At 69.5% G+C, this 23,451-nt stretch overlaps 4 protein-coding genes across 4 annotated transcripts; 1 reads left to right on the top strand and 3 right to left on the bottom strand.

The window, feature by feature from the left end:
* Positions 1–698: 698 nt before the first annotated feature.
* CCDC106 (coiled-coil domain containing 106) lies at positions 699–4,075 on the bottom strand. The gene is made up of 5 exons (XM_050328166.1): positions 4,051–4,075; positions 3,518–3,613; positions 2,767–2,966; positions 2,247–2,427; positions 699–1,144 (listed from the first exon to the last, which is right to left on the bottom strand). The coding sequence occupies exons 1-5, from the start codon at positions 4,073–4,075 to the stop codon at positions 828–830; spliced, it is 819 nt and encodes a 272-aa protein (XP_050184123.1). The 3' UTR covers positions 699–827.
* Positions 4,076–5,357: 1,282 nt separating this feature from the next.
* Positions 5,358–6,554, top strand: LOC126646690 (zinc finger protein 581-like). The gene is made up of 2 exons (XM_050328164.1): positions 5,358–5,391; positions 6,091–6,554. The coding sequence occupies exons 1-2, from the start codon at positions 5,358–5,360 to the stop codon at positions 6,552–6,554; spliced, it is 498 nt and encodes a 165-aa protein (XP_050184121.1).
* A 2,029-nt stretch (positions 6,555–8,583) lies between these two features.
* On the bottom strand, positions 8,584–12,038 carry ZNF865 (zinc finger protein 865). Its single transcript, XM_050328163.1, is given in 6 exon segments — positions 8,584–9,631; positions 9,633–10,270; positions 10,273–11,054; positions 11,093–11,549; positions 11,552–11,672; positions 11,675–12,038. Coding segments are annotated over 6 exon segments (2,991 nt in total). The 5' UTR covers positions 12,020–12,038; the 3' UTR covers positions 8,584–8,983.
* A 5,943-nt stretch (positions 12,039–17,981) lies between these two features.
* On the bottom strand, positions 17,982–23,379 carry LOC126646688 (sphingosine kinase 2-like). The gene is given in 6 exon segments (XM_050328162.1): positions 17,982–18,664; positions 18,667–19,998; positions 20,590–20,705; positions 21,442–21,536; positions 22,702–22,842; positions 23,202–23,379. Coding segments are annotated over 6 exon segments (2,361 nt in total). The 3' UTR covers positions 17,982–18,165.
* Between the last annotated feature and the right edge of the window lie 72 nt (positions 23,380–23,451).

The following is a 23,451-nucleotide window of genomic DNA, read 5'->3' as shown; positions in this document are numbered from 1 at the left end:
CGTCACTGCTCGGCATTCCCCGTCACTGTTCGGGACTTTCCACCGCCCCCCTCCAGCCCAACTCCCGCTCTGCCCCAAATCTCGCGATATTTCCACCGTTTATTCATCAATTTTTGTTTTATTTTTGGGTCTTTTTCAATAAAAGGGGGGGGGGAAGGGAGCAGAGGGGCACCAGGGCCCCCCAAATCAATCAAGACACTCCCCCCTCCCCAAAACACCCCCTCTCCGGGACCCCAGACTGATTCCGGGGGTGGGGTGGGGTTTGGGGGTCCCTGGGGAGGCCTGGGGGTCCCTCGGGGGGTCTCAGGGGGATCCCAAGGGGTTTAGGGAGGGTCTGGGGGATCCCAGGGGGGTCAGGGTGGGCCTGGGGTGTCCCTGGAGTGTCTGGGGAGGGTCTCAGAGGAGTCCTGAGGGGATCCCGGGGGTTCCACGAGGGGCTGGGGGGTCCCTGGACTGTCTCGGGGGGCTGGGGGTCCTAGGGAGGAGTCGGGGGTCCCTGCAACGTCTCGGGTGGGGGCTGGGGGTCCCAGCCCTCTCAGGGTGGGTCAGGGTGGGCTCGGGGGTCCTGCCCTGGCACAGTGGGGGCGTTTGAGGGGCTGGGGAGGTCAGGTGGGATTTGGGGTCCCAGGGGTGGTTTGGGGGTCCCTAGGGTCCCTGTTTTGGGGGTCCCTCAGTGCTTGAAGCGGTAGGTGATGGGCAGCAGCAGCTTGTCTCTGCTTCAGGGCCTGCACCTTGCGCAGGGTCCGGGTGGGTTGGGTGGGTTTGGGATGGGTTGGGGGTGGTTTGGGGTGGTTTGGGGGTCCCTGGGGGTCCGTTTTGGGGGTCCCTCAGTGCTTGAAGCGGTAGGTGATGGGCAGCAGCAGCTTGCTCTGCTTCAGGGCCTGCACCTTGCGCAGGGTCTCGGGGTCCAGGGCCTGGAAGCAGCGGCGGGAGTAGTCGAGGAGCCGCTCCTTGGCGGGGTCGAACTCGCCCACCTCGCGCAGCTTCTCGGGCGCCACGAGGCGCAGCTCGGCGATCGGCGTCGTCAGCGCCACCGTGTTCCGGTCCACGCGGTGGTGCCGGAACGCGCCGCTCATGGAGCGCAGGCGCTGGAACGTCCGCAGGACACGCTGGTACCGACGCAGGACACCCTCAGCATCCCTCACTGGGGACACAGGGATAAAGAGAGGGACATCAGGGACACAGACAGGGACACAGGGACAGGGAGACACAGACAGGGACAGACAGGGCTCATGGAACGCGCCGCTCATGGAGCGCAGGCGCTGGAACGTCCGCAGCACCCGCTGGTACCGACGCAGGACACCTTCAGCATCCCTTACTGGGGACAGAAAGGGACATCAGGGACACAGACAGGGACACAGGGACACAGACAGGGACAGCAGGGACAGGGACAGGGCTCATGGAACGCGCCGCTCATGGAGCGCAGGCGCTGGAACGTCCGCAGGACACGCTGGTATCGACGCAGGACACCTTCAGCATCCCTTACTGTGACAGAGAGAGGGATATCAGGGAGAGGGGGACACAGAGAGGGACAGCAGGGACAGGGACAGGGCTCATGGAACGCGCCGCTCATGGAGCGCAGGCGCTGGAACGTCCGCAGCACCCGCTGGTACCGCCGGAGCACGCCCTCGGCATCCCTCACTGGGGACACAGGGACAGAGAGAGGGACATCAGGGACAGGGGGACACAGAGAGGGACATCAGGGACACAGACAGGGACAGCAGGGACAGGGACAGGGACATCAGGGACAGGGGGACACAGAGAGGGACAGCAGGGACATCAGGGACAGGGACAGCAGGGACAGGGACACACCCAGAGCACCTGCTGGTCCCAGTGCAGAACCCCCTCAACCTCGTGGACTTGGAGAGGGACCCTGGGGACACTGGGGATGTCGGGACATTGGGGATATTGGGGACATTGGGGACATTGGGGATATTGGGGACATCGGAGACATTGGAGATATTGGGGACATTGAGAGCATTGGGGACATTGGGGACATCGTGGACAGGGCCTTGGCTGCACCATCCGCCCCCAGCACTGTCCCCAGCAGTGTCACAGGCTGAGGGGACAGGGGGGGGCACAGGGGTGGGACACGGGGGGCTCAGTGTCCCCGCACTGTCCCCACAGTGTCCCCACAGTGTCCTGGGGGCGGGTTCCCAGTGCCCCCAGTTTGTCCCAGTGCCCCCAGTTTGTCCCAGTGTTCCCAGTCGCCCCCCGTGCCCCCCCAGCCCCCCCGGGGGTCTCACCGCGCTGCCTCTCGCAGGTCCTGGCCGGGCCCCCTCCTGCGGGGCCCCCGGGTCTGTGCCGGGCCGGGGGTCTCGGGGGTCCCGGGAGGAGGAGCCGCCTCGTCGTCCGAGCCCCCCCCGGCCTGGGGGTCCCCGACGCCCCCCCGGCGCTGCCGCGGGGCCTTCCCACGCCGGGGGTCCTCTGGGGGGGGGACACAGGGTTGGGGGCACCCGGGACCCCAGGACCCTGGGACCCCAGGACCCCCAATACCCCTGAGACCCCCCGTCCCTTGGGAACCCCCAAGTCCCTTTGCCCCCCACCCCCACGACCCCCGTGACCCTCCCAAAAATCCCTCCACGTCCCCCACGCCCCCTGCCCCCCTCGAGGCCCCCCATCCCACAGACCCCCTGGGACTCCCCAAACTCCCCCATCCCCGAGTTCCTGCCCCCACCCCCAGACCCCCGTGCCCTCATCCCTGTGGCCCCCAATGTCCCCAATGTCCCCCAATGTCCCCCAATGTCCCCCCACCTGTGCCCCCAGGGCCGTCTCCAGCTGCCTCCTCAGGAAATCCCGCTCGTCCTCCAGGTCCCGGATCCGCCGCTGGAGCCAAACCTGCCGCTCCAGGGCCAGGGCCAGCTGGGCCCGCAGCCCGGGGGGGTCTGGGGGGGCCAGAAACCCCCTCAGGGACCCCAAAAACCGCTCAGGGACCCTCAAAAACCCCTTAGGGACCCCAAAAACCCCTCAGGGACCCCAAAATCCACTCAGGGACCCCAAATACTGCTCAGGGACCCTCAAAAACCCCCTTAGGGACCCCAAAAACCCCCTCAGGGATCACAAAAACCTCTCAGGGACCCCAAAAACCCATCAGGGACCCCAAAAGGCCCTCAGGGATCCCAAAAACCCCCTCAGGGACCCCAAAAACCTCTCAGGGACCCCAAAAACTGCTCAGGGATCCCAAAAACCCCTCAGGGACCCCAAACCTCTCAGGGACCCCCAAAACTGCTCAGGGATCCCAAAAACCCCTCAGGGACCCCAGAAACTGCTCAGGTACCCCAGAAACCCCTCAGAGACCCCAAAAACCCCCTCAGAGACCCCAAAACCCCCTCAGGGACCCCAAAAACCACTCAGGGATCACAAAAACCCCTCAGGGACCCCGAAACCCCTCAGAGACCCCAAAACCCCTCAGGGCCAGCTGGGCCCGAAGTCTGGGGGGTCCCCAAACCTCATGGCCCCCCAGCCCCACATCCCACCGGGACCCCAACCCCACCCCTCAGCCTGGGGACCCCCAAACCTTCAGGGCCGCCCTGGGGGGCCGAGGCCGAAGAACGGGGGGCTCTGCCTGGGGGCTCCGGGAGGGTCAGGGGGCTCCAGGAGCCCTCGTCCTTCACTGGGGGGACACAAAGGGGGGCACCGTCAGATACCAAACCCCCAAACCCCACCAGGCACCCCAGAACCCCCTGGGACCCCCAAAACCACCCCCAACCCCCAACCACTCAATCCTCCTCCCGGGAACCCCAAAACCTTCCCAACCCCCAAACTCATCAAACCCCCCGGTACCCCCAAAAACCTTCCCAACCCCCCAAAGCCACCAAACCCCCTGGGAACCCCAAAACCTTCCGATCTCCCCCAAAGCCATCAAACCCCCGGGACCCCCAACTCTCCAAAAGGGGTCCCTGCTCTCCCCTCCAAAACGAGGCCCCCGGGCCCCCTGAACCCCAAACCCTCCCCACCCCCACCAGGGTCCAAACCTCAGGGACCACCCAAAAACCCCTCGGGGACCCCCAAAAACCCCTCAGGGACCCCCAAACCCCCGACCCCCCGTACCGGGTCTGCGGCGACGCTCGGCCATGGCAGGGACCCCCAGGACCACCTGCGGGGAGGAGGACAGGGGGTCACCCCAAATCCCTGAGACCCCTCCCGGAACCCCCCAAAATCCTTCTGACCCCCCAACCAGGGACCCCTCCCCAAAACCACGACCCTTCCACTCCCCGGGACTCCCAAAGTGGGACCCCCAAACGACCCCGGGACCCCTCTGGAGGACACCCCCAAAGGGACCCCCAAATCCCTGGGACCCCTCCCCAAATCCTGCGACCCCCAAAATCCCTGTGCCCCCCACGCCCCCAAGGTCCCGTTTTATTGGGGGTCCCTGGACTTTTTTTGGGGGGTCCTCTTCTGAGATGGCTCCCTGTTTTTCTGGGGAGGTCCTGATTTTTTGTGGGGTTGTCCCTGTTTTGGGGAGCGGTCCCGATTTTGAGGAGGGGGTGGGGGTCCCTGTTTTCGGGAAGGTCCTGCTTTTTGGGGTGGGTCTCGGTATTTTTGGGGGTGGTCCCTGATTTTGGGGCGGGTGGTCGGTGATTTTGGGGGGTTCCTGTTTTTGGGAGGGTCCTGTTTTTTTGGGGGTCCCGCTCACCACTCGCTCCGCGCCCGCGGCTGCGCCGCGCGCAGGGACCGACTGCAAAGAGCGGCCGCGGAGCCGCCTGGGGGCGCGGATTATGGGGAGGGACTGCAAATCGAGGGGGTCCCCTCAAGCCCCCTGACCTCCAAACCCGCCCCTCCCCAAAACCCCCCAATCCCCCCCGCGCTGATTTTCGCCCCGGTTCGGTCGCGGCTCCTTCGCGACGCTCCCTGAGCCCCCAGGCCCCGCCCCCCCCTGAACGCGCCCCCTGAGTGGCTCCTCCTCTTCGCTGGCCCCGCCCCGCGCTGGCCCTGCCCCTCCCGGGGACCGGCGGCAAATTCCGAGCGCGGCCGAACCCGAAAGCGGCCCCGGGGGGCAAAGACCCAAATCAGGGGGTCGCGACCCCGGAGGGGACTGGGGTCCTGCGTGGGGGACACGAAGAGACCCTGCAGCGCCCGAGACACGCGGCCGGGGGGTGAATTACCGGGGGTGTCGAGGGTGCGAAACCCCCTCGTGTGTCCCCCCAATAAAGGGGTCTCGGGGTCCTGGGTGGTTTTGGGGGTCTCGGAGGGGGAACTTCCGAGGGGCGGCGGCGTTTCCAGCCGGAGCCCAAAGGCTGCGGCACCGGCCCGGCCCGACCCCCCCCTCCCCCGCCCCCACCGGGGACCCCTGAGCGGAGCCTCCCAAAAAGCCCCCGGCCGAGCCCCCGGACACGCCGCGACCGCAGCGGGGCCTCATGAAGGGCCCGAAGTGGGGCCCGGGGCGCGGAGGCGCCGGGAGGTACCGGGGGACCGGGGGAATTTGGGAGGGGGATTGGGGGGTGGGGGGAGCGTCAGAGACCCCCCCTCGGGGCTGCCCCGCATCCCCGGGACGGCGCAGGCAGGACCCCGGGCGGGCCCCGATCCAGCGACACCGGGGGGAGCGGGACCCCCGGCTGTGCCCCCACCCCTGGGGACCCCAAATAACCCCCCCTAATTCCTGGGAATCCCCCAGATCGGGACCCTCGGCTGTGCCCCCACCCCTGGGGACCCCCAATAACCCCCCCTAATTCCTGGGAATCCCCCCAGATCGGGACCCCCGGCTGTGCCCCCACCCCTGGGGACCCCCAATAACCCCCAATTCCTGGGAATCCCCCAGATCGGGACCCCGGAGCTGCCCCCACCCCTGGGGACCCTTAAATTCCCCTCATTCCTGGGACCCCAGACCTGCCCAGAGGTCCCCAAATGCCCTCCCCATTTTCGGGACCCCTTCCCGATCTCCCCACCCCTGGGGACCCCTAAACCCTCCCTAATTCTGCAGACACCGGGAGACCCCCAAGCCCCTCTAACGCCCCCTCCTTTTCTCCCCACAGCCACACGGACTCCTCCCCCACCTCCCCGCCGCCCCCACCCCCTGCCCGCCCCCTCCCCACCTCCCCCGCCGCCCTCCCCCACAACCCCCTTCCTCCCCGTCCCCCTCGCCGTCCGGAGCCCCCGCCGGGGGGGGTCGTTACCTGCTGATCGACAGCCAAGGGCTGCCCTACACGGTGCTGGTGGCGGAGCCGGGGGGCGCGGCCGGGACCCCCCGGAGCCCGCGGGCGTTCTGGTGCCCCGAGTGCGGGCGCTCCTTCGCGTACCTGTCGTACCTGCAGCGCCACAGCATCGCCCACTCGCCGCTCAAGCCGCACGTGTGCCGCGCCTGCGGCAAGGCCTTCAAGCGGGCGTCGCACCTGGAGCGGCACCGCTTCACCCACGCCGGGGGCAAGAAGCCCCTGGGCTGCCCCCTCTGCCCCCGGCGCTTCCGGGACTCGGGCGAGCTGGCCCAGCACCAGCGGGTGCACACCGGGGAGCGCCCCTTCCCCTGCCCCCACTGCCCCCTGCGCTTCGGGGAGAGGAACACCCTGCAGAGGCACCTGCGCAGGAAGCACCCGGCCGGCCGGGAGCAGGGCAGCTGAGGGGGGCCGGGAGAGCTCAGGGGACGTGGAGGGTGGGGGATAAGAGGGGTGGCGTGGAGGGACGGCGACCCCGGGGTTGGAGGCATGGAGGGACGGCGGCTGTGGAAAGTGGACAGCAGTGACCATGGAAAGTGGACAACAGTGACCATGGAAAATGGACAACAGTGACCATGGAAAATGGACGATGGCGGCCATGGGAAATGGGCAGTGGCCGTGGGAAATGGACATCAGTGACCACGGAAAATGGACGACAGTGGCCGTGGGAAATGGGCAGTGGCTGTGGAAAAGGGACGGTGGCCATGGGCAATGGACAGCGATCCTGGGAGCGGGGATGCAGAGGGACAGTGCCCATGGACAGTGGACAGCCATCCTGGGAGCAGGGACATGGAAGGACGGTGCCCATGGACACTGGACAGCGATCCTGGGAGCGGGGACGTGGAGGGACGGTGCCCATGGACAGTGGACAGCCATCCTGGGAGCAGGGATGCAGAGGGACGGTGCCCACGGACAGTGGAAAGCGATCCTGGGAGCGGGGGCACGGAGGGACGGCGGCCCCGGAGCTCGTCGGGACGGGATGGTGGCCGCGGAGGTGGCCACGTGGAAGGCGGTGGCTTCGAAGTCGGGGGTGTGGAGGGTTGGTGGCCCCGGGCTCTGGCGTGGAAAGGACGGTGGCTCCGAGGGTGGGGGACGTGGAAGGCGACGGCAGTGGGGCTTGGGGAGGTGGGAGATGGTGGCCCCAGGGTTGGGGGGGTGTCCTGTGCCGCCCCTCCTTCCCCCCTCAACTTGATGTTCATTTTTTTTAATTATTAAAAAAACTGGGTTTTGGTTTTTCCGTGTCTCTTGTGGTGTCTCTGGGTGGGGGGAGGGGCTAGGGAGGATATCACACCCCCCCACACACACCAACCATCCCCACCCACCCCCCTCAGCCAACAGACCCCTGAACCGACCCCCAGCTGACCCAACGACCCCCAAACGGCCCCCGACCGACCCAAGGACCAACTCACCCGTGAGCCAATCGACACATCGACAAACCGACCCCCCAACTCATCAACCCCCTCCCCAACCCTCTACCAAACCCATCACCCAACCCATCATCCAACCAACCCACCCACCGTTAACCCAACCCACCATCAACCAACCAACCAACGACCCAACCAACCCATTGCCCAACCAACAAACCTATCAACCCATCATCAACCAACCAACCAACCCACCAACCCAACCCACCATCAACCAACCAACGACCCAACCAACCAACCAACCCACCCACCGTTAACCCAACCCACCATCAACCAACCAGCTGATCACACAACCCATCAACCAACCAACCAACCCAACCCATCATCAACCAACCGACGACCCAACCAACCCATCACCCAACCAACCAACCCACCATCAACCAATGACCCAACCAACCCATCATCCAACCAATGACCCAACCAACCCATCACCCAACCAATGACCCAACCAACCCATCATCCAACCAATGACCCAACCCACCCATCAACCCAACCCATCATCAACCAACCAACAACCCAACCAATGACCCAACTCGTCAACAAACCCCCGGCCAAACAACCCCCACCCACCCACCCCACACAACCCCCCACCCCAGCCCTCCTTCAAACCCCCTCCACCCCTCACCCCCCCGCCGTGGCCGCACACTCAGACCCCTCCCCGCCCGCGGTGGCTCCGGTTTATTCCGCCTCCCTCCGTGACAGCGCGGCGCGGCCCTCCCCACCCCGCCCCTCCCCGCCCCTCCTCACGGGACCCCCGGGTGGGGAGGGGCCTCGAGCGCAGAGCTTTGATTTATGGAGATTCAGAGTTCATGGACCCCGGGGGTTGGGGGATTCATCGAGGGGGTCTGGGAGTCCTGGGGAGGGTCCAGGGTCCCGCAGGCCTGGGCAGGGGGGGTCATGTCCGAGTGTCGGTGGGGCAGCGGGGGCACGGCAAAGGGGGCGGGGCCGTGGCGAGGCGTGTTGGGGCGTGTCGGGCCATGGCGAGGCGTGTTGGGGCGTGTTGGGCCGTGATAAATCTGTGCTGAGCCGTGTCACACCGTGAGGAACCGTGCCAAGCCATGGCGAGGCGTGCTGGGGCATGTCAGGGCGTGTCACGCCGTGACAAATCCGTGCTGAGCCGTTTCGCACCGTGAGGATCCATGAGGAGCTGCGACAAGTCCTGTCCCGCCGTGCCGAGCCGTGCCGTGCCGTGTCAGCCCGTGACAGGTTGGGTTGTGCTGTGACGAGCCACGCCCTGCCGTGACATCCCCGTCATGCCACGACGAGCCGTGTCCAGCCATGTCCACCCGAGCTGTGCCGTGCCATGACCGTGCCGTGTCCCCCCGTGCTGTGCTGAGCCGTGTCCAGCTGTGTCCCACCACGACGTCCCCTCCGTGTCCCCGTGGCACCGATGCCCCCGACACCCTCCCCTCACTCCCCCTGGGCCGCCCCGGCCGCGCCCTGGCGGTGCCGCAGCCGCCGGTGCTGCCGCAGCCCCTCGGGAGCGGCGAAGGCCTCGCCGCAGGCGCGGCACGGGAAGGGCCGCCCGGCCTCGTGGCCGGCCAGGTGTCGGCGCAGGCGGCGGGCGTCGCCGAAGCGGCGGCAGCAGGCGGGGCAGCGCAGCCCCCGGCGCCGCGCGTGGCCGCGCTGGTGCCGCAGGATGGACGACAGGTAGAAGAAGCTCTTCCCGCAGCGCTCGCACCGGTAAACGTCCTCGCCCAGGTGGCGCCGCCGGTGCTCCAGCAGCTCCGAGCGCCGCCCGAAGCTCTCCCCGCAGGTCCGGCAGCGCCGCGGCCGCGCCGGGCGGTGCCGGCGCTGGTGCTCGGCCAGGCCGGCGGGGTGGGCGAAGCGCTTGGCGCAGCGCGGGCAGCGCAGGGCCCCGGCGTGGCCGGCGCGGTGCCGCCGCAGGGCCCGGGCGCGGCGGAAGGCTCGGCCGCAGGTGCGGCAGCGCAGCCGGGCGAGGCAGCGGCGCCGGTGCCGCCGCAGCAGCGCGGCCGCCCAGAAGCGGCGCCCGCAGCCGCCGCAGGGCCAGGGCCGGCGGCGCAGGTGGCGCCGGCGGTGCAGCAGCAGCTCGTAGGCGCGCGGCGCAGCGCCGCCCGCACGCCCCGCAGGCCCGCGGCCGCCGCGCCAGGTGCACGTACTTGTGCGTCACCAGCGCCAGGAACCGCTTGAAGCTGCGCCCGCAGGTGCCGCAGGGGAAGCGCCCGGCCCGTGGCGCCGCCCGCGGCGCCTCGGCGGGCACCGGGGGCTCGCCCCCCGCCGCCGCCGTCACCGGCCGCTCCGGCGGCGCCGGGTGCACCAGGCGGTGCCAGACGAGGTTCTCCAGGAAGCCGAACACCTGCCCGCAGGTGTCGCAGCCGGGCGGGCGCTCGGCCGCGGGTCCCGGCAGCGGGTCCTGGTGGGCGGCGGCGGCGGCGCGGAGCAGGTCGGGGAAGCGCTGCCCGCAGGCGCCGCAGCCCAGCCCGGCCGGGGCGGCCTCGCCGGGCGGCGGGGGCGGCGCGGGCGGCGGCGGGCGGTGCACCTGGCGGTGCCGCGTGAGGCTCTGGGGGTAGCCGAAGGTCTTGCCGCACAGGTCGCAGCGGTAGGGCCGCTCCCGCGTGTGCACCACGCGGTGCTTGCGCAGGTGGAAGGACTCCCGGAAGCGCTTCCCGCACACCCCGCACTCGTGCGGCTTCTCCCCGGTGTGGATGCGCTCGTGGCGCCGCAGCGTCTCGCGCGCCCGAACGCCCGCCCGCACACCGCGCACCCGAGCTGCGCCCGCCGCCCGCCCCCGGAGAGGGGCTCGCCCGCGGCGCCGGCGCCGCCGCCGAGGCCCCGCCACCCCGCGGCCCCCGGGCCGGCCTCGGGCGCGGCGTGGGCGCGGCGGTGCCGCAGCAGGCTCTGGGGCGCGGCGTAGGCCTTGCCGCAGACGTCGCAGCGGTGCGCGGGCCGGGGCCCGCCGTGGCTGGCCTGGTGGCGCAGCAGGTAGGCGGCGTCGCGGAACTCCTTTCCACACACCGGGCAGGGCACGCGCCGCGGCCCCGCGTGCGTCTTCACGTGGCGCGTGAGGCTCTCGCGCCGGTTGAAGCTGCGGCCGCAGGCGGCGCAGGTGAAGGGCTTCTCGCCCGTGTGGATGATCTGGTGCTGCGCCAGGTGGCTCGGCTTCTTGAACACCTTCCAGCACAGCGGGCACGTGAACGGCCCCTCCGCGCCCGCCGGGGCCGCGCCGGCGCCGCCGCCCGGGGCCAGCGGGACCCCCACGGGCGCCAGGGGCACCGCGCCGGGCGCCAGGAGGACGCCGCTGGGCACCGGGATGACCCCGTTGGCCACGGCCACCGTCACCCCGCCGGGCGCCACCAGGTTGACGCCGTTGGCCTGGGCGTTGACGCCGTTGGGCGCGGCGGGACGGGCGCGGCGCCGACCCCGTTGGGCCCCGCGCGACCCCGCCGGGCGCCGCGGCGCCCACGCCGAGTCCCGCGCCGGCCCGTTGGGAGCCGCGGCCGCGCCGCGCCCGGCGCCGGCCCTGCCGACGTTGGGCACGGCGCTCACCCCGTTGGGCACCGCGTTGGCCCCGGCGGGCGCCGCGCCGGCGCTGGGGAGGGCTCCCACGCTGGGGAGGGCACCGACCCCGCCGGCCAGCGGGACGACCCCGTTGGGCGCCACACGACCCCATTGGGCGCCACGCCGACCCCATTGGCCAAGGCCAGGACCCCGGAGGCCGCGCCGGGCACGGGGGGCGCCGCCCTGGCCGAGGCGCCGGCGCCGGCGTCGTCGGGGGCGTCGCGGTGGCAGCGGCGGTGGCGCACCAGGCTGGAGCCGTGGCTGTAGGCGCGGCCGCAGGTGCGGCACTCGTAGGGCCGCTCGGCGCCGTGCGCCTGCACGTGCTGCACCAGCTGCGCCGCCTGCCGGAACGCCTTGGGGCAGGCGGCGCACGGGAAGCGCCGCTCCACCAGGTACTTGAGGCGCCGGAAGTAGCTCCGCTCCTCCTTCGAGCCGGGTTCCGGCGCCGCGGCGCCGCCGCCGGGGTCGCGCTGGGGCGCCCGGCCCCGCCGCGTTTGAGCCCCCCGAAGAGGTGCTGGTGCCCCGACAGGTCCACGATGCCCCACTGAGGGCCGGGAAGCGCGGCGGCCTCGAAGAGGGCTGGGGGGGCGGGGGCGGCGGGAGAGTGGGGGCGGGTGCGGGAGGGCCCCGCGGGACTCCCCAAGGGCCCTCCGGCTTCTTGGGCTGCGCCGAGGACGAGGAGGTCGAGGAGGAGGAGGAGGAGGAGGAGGAGGAAGCAGCGCTAGTGGCCCCCTCGGGCTTGTGCTTGGGCGGGGGGCGGTCGAGGAGGGCCCCCGGAGGGGGGTATTCGAAGGGGGCGGGGGAGGGGCAGCGACTTAGGGGCTCGAAGGGCTCCGGCGGCTCCGGGCGCTGGTGGGTCAGGAAGTCCAGGAAGTCGAAGGGGTAGGACTGGAAGTGGCTGCTCTCGTCGCTCATGTTGGTCTCCATCGCCCCCCCTCAACAGAGCCGGGGGGCACCTGGGAGGGCAAGGAAGGGGTTTGGGGGGACTTTGAGGGACGTGCAGCCACAAAACAGGGTCCCTGTGGGGCTTTTTGGGGGCTGCGCCCTTGGGTGTGTGAGGGAGCAGAGGAGGGGCTGGGGGCCGTGGGGGGTCCCTGTGGGGGTTTGGGGGGCATTTGAGGTCTGGGAGGAGTCAGAGGTGTGGAGGGCGAGTAGGGAAATTTGGGGTCCCCTCTGGAAGTTTGGGGGTGGGGTTGAGCCTCAATGGGGGACGAGCCCAGGAATCCCACCCGGGGTTGGTTTGGGGGTCTCCGTCAGTTTTTTTTTGGGGGGTCTGTGAGCCTGGGAGTGGCCCAGAGCCCGGGAAATTTGGGGGCGCAGCGGCCCTGGGGGTGCAGGGTCTCCGGGAGTGTTTTTGGGGGTGTGGAACCCGCAGCGCTGGGGGGCGGTTCAGGGGTCCCAGAGCCGCGAGGGGTAGCGGGGACGGCGCTGTGGGAGGTCACTCACCTGGGGATCCTGGGGCCGGGATCGGGGGTCCCGGGGCGGGCAGGGGGTCCCGGGGCCGCCCCGAGCCCCGCACGGACGGGCCGGGCCGGACGCGCCGCCCCCGCCGGAACCGGATCCGGAACCCCCTCAGGGGTCCCGCCCCCACACACCCCGGAGAGTCCCGGGAGCCCCGCAGAGCAGGAACGGCGGAGCTGGGCCCCCAAAACCAGCGGGACCCTCCCCAGCCCTGCGGGTGCCGGGGGCCGCGGGGACCCCAGGGTGGGGGCGGGGGCGCTGCCCACACCAAAGATGGCGCCGGCGCCGCCTCCCCCGTTCAAGATGGCGGCACCGCCCCGTTAATGCCGCGGGCCGAGACAAGATGGCGACCCCCTGCCCTCAACAAAGATGGCGCCCGCGAGCCGCCCAAACCCAAAATGGCGGCCGGAGCTTCGGAACCACTTCCAAAACGACACGCTCCGACCAATCAGGGAAGCCGCTTCGGAAAGGGCTACGGCCCGTGGAGGAAGTGACGACACAGCGTGGGAAAGGGGAGCCGCGGGACGGGGGGGGGGGAAGGAGATCCCGGGGGTCCGCGGGGCCTGTGACGTCAGGGGGGGGCAGGGTGGGTCTCGGGGGGTCCCGCAGGGCCGAGGAATCCCCCCCGCTCCCCTCTCTGCGAGGCGCGGCCCCGTTCACGGCGCGCGGCCCCTTTAAGAGCGCGCGGCACGTGCGGCCCCGCGTGCTCGCGGCCCCCCCCCGGGACACGAGCGCTCCCGATTGGCCAAAACTGGGTCAGGGCCCGCCCCCCGCGCGCCTCCCCATTGGCCCAATGTAGGTCAGGCCCCGCCCCCTCATGGCCGCACCGCCTGACCGAGGCCCCGCCCCCCGCGCTCCCATTGGCCGCGCGCGCCGCGAGGGGGCGGGGCCGGGCGAAGGGGGCAGAGCCTCGGCCCGTTCTGAAGGGGCGTGACCAAAGCGGAGAAAGGGGCGTGGTTTTGGCCGGTGCGGACCAATCGGAGCTTCGCAGCGTGCGCGGACGGGGCGTGGCTTCTCCTTACAGGCACCGCCTCTCCGCGCGAGGCGGGCGGGGATTGGCCGAGAGGGCGAGGGGGGTGGGGTCAGTGCCGGCCACGCCCCCTCCCGGGCGCAGCGCCCCCCGCGGGGCTCGGAGGGCACCGGGACCACCCGAGACAGGTGGGGTTGGGGGGGACACCGGGACTGGGGGGACACCGGGATTGGGGGATCAGGGACCCCTGGGGGGACACCGGGACCACCCGAGACAGGTGGGGATGGGGGACACCGGGAATTTGGGGGACACCGGGATTGGGGGAAGGGACCCTGGGGGCACTGGGACTGGGGGGACATCAGGATTGGGGGGACACCGGGAATTGGGGGGACACCGGGATTGGGGGTCAGGGACCCTCAGGAGGCACCGGGACCACCCAGAGACAGGTGGGGATGGGGGGGACACCGGGATTTGGGGGGACACTGGGATTGGGGGCAGGGACCCCAGGGGACACCAGGACCACCCCGAGACAGGTGGGGATGGGGGACACCGGGATTGGGCGGGGACACCGGGAATTGGAAGGGACATCGGGAATTGGGGAGGGACAGGGACCCCTGAGGGGGACACCGGGACCACCCTGAGGCAGGTGGGAATGGGAGGGGACACCGGGAATTGGGGGACACGGGGACAGGAATCCCCGGGGGGACACCGGGAGTTGGGGGGTAACGGGACCACCCGAGCGGCAGGTGCCGAACGGGACCCCCGGGAATTTTTGGGGTGGGGGAGGATCAGAGGTAACGAGGTGAGGGGAGACCCCGAGACCTCCGGAGTTCCAGAGCCCCAGGGGGTTCCCTGGGGATGGGGGGGAAGATGTCCCTGTGCCCCTCCCCAATTCCCATTCCCTGTGCCCCTCCCCAATTCCCGGTGTCCCCCGTGGGATCCGTCCCGGGGTCACCGAGGTGAATCCGCACGTGGGGCGGGGGATCCCCCACGTGACCGCGGCACGTGCCGCCCCTCTCCCCCACGCGTGTCCCGTGTCCCCACGCGTGTGGCGCCAGATCACGTGGGGGGCACGTGTCCCTCGGGGGGTGATGGAGGGGGTTGAGGAGCTTTTGGGGGTTCGGGGGAATTGGGGAGGGGGGATTTTGGGGGGTTTTGGGGGTCCGGATGGGATGGGGAGGTTTTGGGGGGTGTGAATTGTTGAGGAGGGTTGGGGGTCTCGTTCCCTCCTCCCCCGTGACCCAGCGTGGGGAACCCGGAGTGGGTTCGGGGGTGTTTTCGGGAGGTTTTGGGGTCTCATCCCCCTCTCCCCCCAGGATGGAGGAGCCGGGCGGGAGCCGCGGGGCTTCGTGGGCGCCCCTGCCCCCCGCCCCGTGGGAGCGGCCCGGGTGCCCCCCGCCCCCGGGCGATTTGGAGTACGTGGACCTGGACGAGTTCCTGCGGGAGCACGGGCTGCCCCCAGCCCCCAGGCCCCCCGCCCACGAGAGGCCGCCCGGTGAGGGGCGGGTTCAGGAGGGACCCGGGGGGCACCCAGAAGTTCGTGAGGAGCCAGGAAGGGGAGTGGGGAGGGAGACGCGAGATTCCCCCTTATGAAGGGGAGGACCCCTCTTCCAGGCCCCGCCTCTTCACGTGCGGAGGGGCAGGGCCGCCCTCGTGCCGCTGTGTCGCGATAGAGACCCCCACACTGCCCCCCAGGGTGGTGGGACCCCCTCCCCTGCCCTGTTCGGGGGGGGCAGGATCCATTTTCCCCTCAGGACCCCCTGATTGTGACCCGGACCCCATAACGCCCCCAGGGTTCTGAGGACCCCCAGTCCTGTCAGAGGGGGCTCTGAGACCCCCCTCCGGTTCTTTCACCCCCCACTCTAACCCTGCCCCCCCAGCCCCCGGCCCCCGGGCCCCCACGCCTCCGCCGGGAGCCGCTGCTGGAGGCGGAGCTGGGGGCCCAGGGGGCCCTTCGACCCCGGCGGCTCCGCTTCTCCCAGGACGAGCTGAGACCCCAACCCATCGCCAGGAAGGCCAGGAAGGTCCACGTGCCCGAGGAGCAGAAGGTGGGGGCACCCCAAAATTGGGGGAGGAATAGGGGGGATCCAGGGGGGTCCCTGTGGGAGGGTCCCTTTCCTTGGGGAGGGGTCTCTTTGTCTCTAGGGGTTTTGTTGTGTCCCTGGGGGGGTCTCTGTGTCCCTGGGGGTCTGTTGTGTCCCTGGGGGTTTCTTTGTCCGTGGGGGGTCTCTTGTGTCCCTGGGGGGTCTCCATGTCCATGGGGTGGTTGTTGTGTCCTTGGGGGGGTCTTCATGTCCATAGGGGGTCTGTTGTGTCCATGAGGGGTCTCCATGTCCATGGGGGGGGTGTCTGTTGTGTCCCTGGGGGGGTCTCTGTGTCTCTGGGGGGCTCTGTTGTGTCCCTGGGGGTCTGTTGTGTCCCTGGGGGGGTCTCCATATCCATGGGGTGGTTGTTGTGTCCCAGGGGGATCTCCATGTCCGTGTGGGGGGGCTCTGTTGTGTCCATGGGGAGGGGTCTGTTGTGTCCGTGCATTCCCCCCATCTGTGGCATCCCCTCATCCCTGGGGGTCCCCATGTCCACGGGGGGGTCCCTCCTGCCGTGGGATCCCCGGGGTGTCCCCTGCCACTCCCTGGGGTGTCCTTGGCTGTCCCTAAAACGTCCCTGTGTCCCCCTCTCCCCCCCCCCAGGACGAGAAGTACTGGAGCCGCCGCTCCCGCAACAACGCGGCCGCCAAGCGCTCGCGGGACGCGCGGCGGCTCAAGGAGAACCAGATCTCGGTGCGGGCGGCGTTCCTGGAGCGCGAGAACGCGGCCCTGCGGCTCGAGGTGGCCGCGGCGCGCCGGGAGCTGCAGCGCTTCCGAGCCATCCTCGCCCGCTACGAGGCCCGGCACGGGCAGCTCTAGGGCCGGCACGGCACGGGCGGCGGCTCGGAGGGAACTGGGACGGCCTGGAGCGATCTGGGACGTTCTGGGACGTCCTAGAGCGATCCAGAACAACCCCCGGTGATCTGGGACATTCTGGGGTGATCTGGGATAGCCCAGAGTGAACTGGGACGCCCTGGAGTCATCTGGGAGAGCCTGGAGTGATCCAGAACAACCCAGAACTGTCTGAGACCCTGTGGAGCAATCCGGGACATCCTGGAGTGATTTGGAATGATCTGGGACACCCTGGAGTCATCTGGGAGAGCCTGGAGAGATCTGGCACGAGCTGGGACGCCCTGGAGCCGCCTGGAATTCTATGGAACGTTCTGAAGTGACCCAGAACGAGCCAGAGTGATCTTGGACACACTGGAGGGACCTGGAACACCTTGCAGGGATCTGGAACAAGCTAGGACTGGCTGGAGTGATCCAGGACAGCCCAGAGCGATCCAGGACAGTCCAGGGTGATCCAGGACAGTCCAGGGTGATCCAGGATCCCAGAGCGTGACCTGGAACGGCGCGGGATAACTCAGGACACCCCGGGATGATCCGGAGCAGCCCAGGGGGATCCAGGACCCCCAGAGGGATCCCAGGAACTGGGAAGCATCTTGGGAATGGGGCTGGGATCCGGCAGATCCGGGACTGGGATGCACTTCCAGGATCCAGCCCTGACCCAGAACCGGGATCTGGATCCACCCAGAACCGACCACACGGAGGGGGGACGGGACTGAGACCCCCACCCAGCCCTGCAGGTGCCCCCCCACTCCTGGATCCCCCTGGAATCCTCCCCTGGATCCCCCTCCCCGGGGGTCTCCCCTCTCCCCCCTTTGTAAATATTTATTCCCGGCCCCCAGGCCGGGTCAAGCACAAATTTGGGGGTCCTGGTGTCCCCTCCCCCCAGTGACCCATTTCCAGTTCAGGCCAGTAGCGTTACTGGGAGGGGATGGGGGGGTGGTCCCTGTCCCCCTCCCCCAACCCCCTCCCCCGCACTTTGACCACTTTACTGCCCTCCCCACCCCCCGCACGACAAACCCCCGGGTGTGGGGAGGGCTGGGAGGGTGGGGGGTTTTGTACAGAATAAACGTCAGACCCTGAACTGGGAGCTTGAACTGGGAGCACTGGGATGGGGGCAGGGGCACTGGGATTGGGGGAGGGGGTCAGAGCCCATCCCTCCCCCAGCACACTCGGGGTCACTCCACGATTGGGTTTTATTGCACAGACATGGAGGGGAGGGAAGGGAGGAACTCCCAGGGACCCCCAAACCACCCTCAGTACCCCAGGGTGTCCCCCTGTCCTGGGGAAGGGGGGTCACTGGACACTTGGGGACTACGGGGACCACTGAGCCCCCCCCGACTCTCAGGGGCCCCCCCAGACCCCCATGGTCCCTTGGGGTCCCCCCCAACCCCTTGGGAGTCCCCCCCTTGCTTCTCCCCCAAACTCTCGGGGTCCCCTGACCCCCGGGGTCCCCCAAAACCCTCAGGGCCTCCTCCCCGAGCCCCTGGGGGTCCCCCAAAGCCCCAGGGTGTGTCCCCCCCCTACCTGGGGGCAGGGCCATGATGGCCCAGGTGTCCCCCCTGTCCCCTGGGTGTCCCCCCTGTCCCCTGGGGGTGTCCCCCCCTCACTTAGGGGGCAGGACCATGATGGCCCAGGTGTCCCCCCTGTCCCCTGGGGGTGTCCCCCGTCCCCTGGGGGTGTCCCCCCTGTCCCCTGGGGGTGTCCCCCCCTCACTTGGGGGGCAGGGCCATGATGGCCCGGGCCAGCCCGGGGTGGAGCTGCCCCTGGACGGGCCCACACGGGACCCTCTCCCCGTCCACGGTCATGGTGCCGCCCCCTCCCAGGGGCTCCAGGCGGAAGGCGCGGGCCGGGACGCGGCTCAGGGGGGTCCCGGGGCCCCCGCCGGGGTCCCCCCCGCGGGCCATGGCGAGCAGGGCCCTGAGCAGGGAGCCCCTGGAGACCCCTCCCCGCACGAAGAGCAGGTGCAGGAGGCCGTCGTCGGGGCGGGCGCGCGGCGCGGCCACCAGGTCGGCGCCCAGGTGGGACGGGGACAGGGCCACCACCAGCACGAAGTCCCCCTCCAGCGTCACCCAGCCCGGCGGCAGCGGCTGCCCCAGCGGCACCAGCAGGTCGTCCTCGGGGCCGCGCCGGGGGCTCCCCCCGAGCTCCGGGGGGTCCCCCCCGCCGTTGGGGGGGTCCCCGAGCCCCGCGGGGTCCCCCCAGCCCTCCCCGTCCCCCTCGCAGAGCCCGGGGTCGGACACAGCCCGGGACAGGTCGGGGTCCCCGGGGACGTCCCCGGGGGGGTCCCCGAAGGCCGTGGAGCAGGTGACGCTGGTGGCACTGCGGGGCAGGCGAGTCCTGGGGGCCGGGGGGGTCCCCACCTTCCGCTGTGTCCCCTGTCCGGCTCCGGCCCGGCGTCCCTGTTGGTCCTGTTATCCCGGCCCATCCCCTTATCCAGGGCTGGTGGCTCCGTCCCAACACGCAGCCCTGTCCTGATGTCCTGGAATCCCTCGTTATCCGGGTCCATCCCATTATCCGAGTTTTCCATCCCATTATCCGAGTTCTCCATTCCATTATTCGTGTTCTCCATCCCATTATTCACATTCTCCATCTCGTTGTCCATGTTCTCCACCCCGTTATCTGCATTCTCCATCCCATTATCCGTGTTCTCCATCACGTTATCCGCGTTCTCCATTCCGTTATCCGTGTTCTCCATTCCGTTATCCATGTTCTCCACCCCGTTGTCCCCGTCCATCCCGCTCTGCGTGCTGGGCAGGTCTGTCCCAGTCCCCCGCCCTGTCTGGGTGTCCCTGCCGGCGCCGTTATCCCGGTCCATCCCGCTCCCTTTGCCCTCCAGGGCGGGCAGGTCCATGCCGTTATCCAGCTGTGTCTGGGTGTCCCTGTTGGCACCGTTATCCCGGTCCATCCCGTTTTCCGTGCCCTCCAGGGCGGGCAGGTCCGTCCCAGTTCCCAGCCGTGTCTGGGTGTCCCTGGTGTCCATCCTGTTTTCCGTGCTCTCCAGGGCGGGCAGGTCCGTGCCCTTATCCAGCCATGTCTGGGTGTCCCTGCCGGTGCCGTTATCCCGGTCCATCCCATTTTCCGTGCCCTCCAGGGCGGGCAGGTCCCTGCTGTTATCCAGCCGTGTCTGGGTGTCCGTGCTGGCACCGTTATCCCGGTCCATCCCGTTATCCATGCCCTCCAGGGTGGGCAGGTCTATCCCAGTTCCCCGCCGTGTCTGGGTGTCCCTGCTGGCGCTGTTATCCCGGTCCATGCCGTTTTCCGTGCCCTCCAGGGCGGGCAGGTACGCCAGGCGTGCCCGGCGGGCGCTCAGCACCAGCAGCCGCGCGGCCGCCGCCAGCAGGAAGCGTGCGGGGCCGAGGCGCCGCAGCCGCTCGCTGCCCACGTCGGCCTCGGCCACCAGACCCCAGGCCACGGCCAGCACCGACCAGAGCCGGGGGCCCGAGCCCAGAGACACCGACAGCACGTCCAGAGGGGCCGCTGAGCCCCGGCACAGCAGCAGGGAGCAGTTCTGGAGCAGGGACACCCCCAGGGCTGGGGACAGCCTGGGGACAGAGAGACAGACATGGGTCACACAGGGGTATGGGGACACAGGGATTTGTCACACAGGGACCCCGGCACAGCAGCAGGGAGCAGTTCTGGAGCAGGGACACTCCCAGGGCTGGGGACAGCCTGGGGACAGAGAGAGAGACAGACATTGGTCACTCAGGGTCACACAGAGGTATGGGGACACAGGAATGTGTTATATGGGGTCACACGGGGTCACACAGGGGTATGGAGACACAGGGATGTGTCATATGGGGTCACACAGGGTCACACAGGGACCCCGGCACAGCAGGAAGAGAAGGGACACCCCCAGAGCTGGGGACAGACAGAGAGACAGTTGTGGACAGACACAGGGGATGTGGGGACATGGGGATACACAGGGACACGGGGACAGCCTGGGGACATAGGGGGATCACACACAGGGGGACACAGATAAAGATGTCCCGTGTGGGGGCACCCCCAGGGACACCCCCAGGCACCAGGACACGGCCCCAGGTGCCACCCCTGTCCCCCCAGGTGCCCCCCCAGTGTCCCCAGGTGTCCCCCCTGTCCCCCCAGGTGCCCCCCCAGTGTCCCCAGAGCCCCCTTACCCCGCGTGGCAGTTGACAGCGGCCGCCAGCCCGTTCCCAGAGCCGCAGGGCAGGACCCCCAGGGGCACCCGCAGGGCCAGCGCCCAGTCCGGGCGGGACAGGAGCCCGTTCACCACCTGGGGACGACAAAGGTCACACCTGGGGACACCTGGGGACATCTGGGGACATCTTGGGGACATCTGGGTGACACCTGGGGACATCTGGGTCACCCCAAAACCCACAGGGACAGGAGCCCCTTCACCACCTGGGGACAACAACGGCACAGGGTCACACCTGGGGACATCTTGGGGACATCTGGGGCACACCTGGGGACATCTTGGGGACATCTGGGGACATCTTGGGGACATCTGGGTCACCCCAAAACCCACAGGGACAGGAGCCCCTTCACCACCTGGGGACAACAAAGGTCACACATGGGGACACCTGGGGACACCTGGGGACATCTGGGGACATCTGGGGTACACCTGGGGACATCTGGGGGACATCTGGGTGACACCTGGGGACACCTGGGGACATCTGGGGACACCTGGGGACATCTGGGTCACACCTGGGGACACCTGGGGACATCTGGGGACACCTGGGGACATCTTGGGGACATCTGGGGACACCTGGGGACATCTGGGGACACCTGGGTCACACCTGGGGACACCTGGGGACATCTGGGGACATCTGGGGACATCTGGGTCACCCCAAAACCCACAGGGACAGGAGCCCTGGGGACACCAATGTCACCCGGGTCACACCCAGGTGTCACCCCCAGGGGCTTTTGGGGGGCTGGCTCCGCCCCTGGGGGATGTTGCGAGTCAGGGGGGGTTTTAGGGGGTTTTGGGGGGGGTTGTTTTGGGCTCTCACCTCGTACACCAGCCCGTCCCCCGACACGGTGACGATGCCGTCCCACTGCTCCAGGCTCAGCCCTGACACCAATTCCTTGGCGTGGTTCGGCCTCTCTGGGGAGGGGGACAGTCAGGGACCCCAGGACACCCAACCCCCAGGACACCCCAACCCCACCCAGTGACCCCAAACCCCCAGTGACCCCCCAGAACGAGCGGTGTGGCTGAGGTTGAAGGTGGGGGCAGCCTCACAGCCCACAGGCAGGTTGGGACCCTAGAGCCCCCCCCAGAGACCCCCAAAGCCCCCAGTGACCCCCAGAGCCCCCTGACCGGTCTGGGACGAGGTTGAAGCTGATGCCGGCCTCGCAGATCATGGGCAGGACGTGGCTCTGGCATAGCCGCAGGGCCCTCCGCGCCCCCGAGCGGGTTGAGCAGCAGGAGGGGCGCCGGCGCCGCGGCTCGGGGGGCAGGGCTGGGGAAGACCTAAAATGGGGGGGTCAGGGCTGGGGACCCCTCCCCAGGGCAGCAAGCAGCCCTCCGAAATCCAGCCCTGGAGGCACCTCCGAGACACCACCCCCACCCGGGGCACTGGGGAGGGTTCGGACCTCCCAAATCCCCATCCCAGAGACCCCCAGCACAGGGACCCCCAGATCCCCATCCCAGAGACCCCCAACACAGGGACCCAGATCGCCATCCCAGAGATCCCCCAGCACAGGGACCCCCAAATCCCCATCCCAGAGACCCCCAGCACAGGGACCCCAGATCACCATCCTGATCCACCCCAGCACAGGGACCCCCAGATCTCCATCCCGAGGCCACCCCCAGCAGGGACCCCCAAATCCCCATCCCAGAGATCCCCGCAATACAGGGACCCCAGATCCCCCCATCACAGGGACCCCCCAAAATCCTCGAGTCCCAATTCTGGGGACCCATCCTGTGTTCAGAGCCCCCCTCACCTCAAATCCCCAGGGTCTCACCCCAGAGACCCCCTGGTTACCCCAGACCCCTCCAGAGTCCCCCTTTCAGAGACCTCTCCCCAAAATTCCCAGCCCCGTTCCCCTTAACCCCAAATAACCCCTCCCCAAATAACCCCTCCCCAGGCCCCCTCCCAAATAACCCCTCCACAAATAACCCCTCCCCAAATAACCCCTCCCAGGCCCCCCTCCCCAAATAGCCCCTCCCCAAATAACCCCTCCCCAGGCCCCTCCCCAAATAGCCTCTCCCAGGCCCCCTCCCCAGGCCCTCCCCAAATAACCCCTCCCAGGCCCCCTCCCTCGCTCACCGTTCCGGGGGGGGGTCTCGCCCCTCGCCAGGCACCGGATGACCCTCGCCCACCTCTCGGCCGTCTCTCGGTTGCCCTCGTAGTCGGGGGCGGCGTCGGCTCGGAAGGTGGGGGCTCTCCTTCGGCAGGACCCCGGCCGCCCTCCCCCGCAGGGCCGTGCGCAGGCACACGGCGAAGAAAGGCGGCGCGGGGCAGGGCCGGGGCCCGCAGCGTGTGGCAGCCCACGACGTGCTCCAGCAGCACGGGGGGCTCGGCGGGACCCCCGCCCAGGATCTGCAGCTCCGTGCGCGTCAGGCGGAGCCGGTACCAGGGACCCCGCCCGGAGCACGGGGGCCCCAGGCTCCCCCTCGCAGCGGCTCCTCCGGGGCTGCCATGGCGGGATGGGGGGTGGGGGGTCAGGGGGGACCCTCCCCAAATTCCGGTGACCCCCCCTTTGTCCCCCCCTTTGTCCCCCCCTTTGTCCCCACCGGCTCCGCCGTCTCCCCTCAGGCCGCCCTGACCTCCCGACCCGGAAGTTCTGGCGCGGCCCCCGCGGCGCAGCCAATGGGAACGCTCGCTCCGCCCCCTCCGCGCGGCCGCCATCTTTGCTGAGGGCGGCGCCGCCGCTGCGGGGAACGGCGGGGAGGGCGCGGCGGCGCCATCTTTGCTGAGGGCGGTTCTGGGGGGAGCCGTCGCCATGGAAACGCCTCCCCGAGGGGCGGGGCTGGGCTGGCACGGCGTGACTGACAGCTCGGACAGCCAATTGGAGGC

Source organism: Myiozetetes cayanensis, unplaced genomic scaffold (assembly GCF_022539395.1).
Source record: "Myiozetetes cayanensis isolate MyiCay16 unplaced genomic scaffold, myiCay2020 scf369, whole genome shotgun sequence".
Classification (NCBI taxonomy): Eukaryota; Metazoa; Chordata; class Aves; order Passeriformes; family Tyrannidae; genus Myiozetetes; species Myiozetetes cayanensis.
The sequence above is the reverse complement of the archived record's forward strand: the minus strand, read 5'-3'. Positions and strand labels throughout refer to the sequence as shown.

What these genes read in the sequence shown, in the direction of transcription:
- CCDC106 (XM_050328166.1), bottom strand. Translation starts at nt 4,075, where the DNA reads ATGGCCGAGCGTCGCCGCAGACCCG. An exon ending in CGAGCGTCGCCGCAGACCCG is followed by an intron (nt 3,614 to 4,050) that starts GTACGGGGGGTC and finishes GTGTCCCCCCAG; the next exon opens with TGAAGGACGAGGGCTCCTGG. An exon ending in GGAGGCAGCTGGAGACGGCC is followed by an intron (nt 2,428 to 2,766) that starts CTGGGGGCACAG and finishes TCCCCCCCCCAG; the next exon opens with AGGACCCCCGGCGTGGGAAG.
- LOC126646690 (XM_050328164.1), top strand. Translation starts at nt 5,358, where the DNA reads ATGAAGGGCCCGAAGTGGGGCCCGGGGCGCGGAG. An exon ending in GTGGGGCCCGGGGCGCGGAG is followed by an intron (nt 5,392 to 6,090) that starts GCGCCGGGAGGT and finishes CGCCGTCCGGAG; the next exon opens with CCCCCGCCGGGGGGGGTCGT.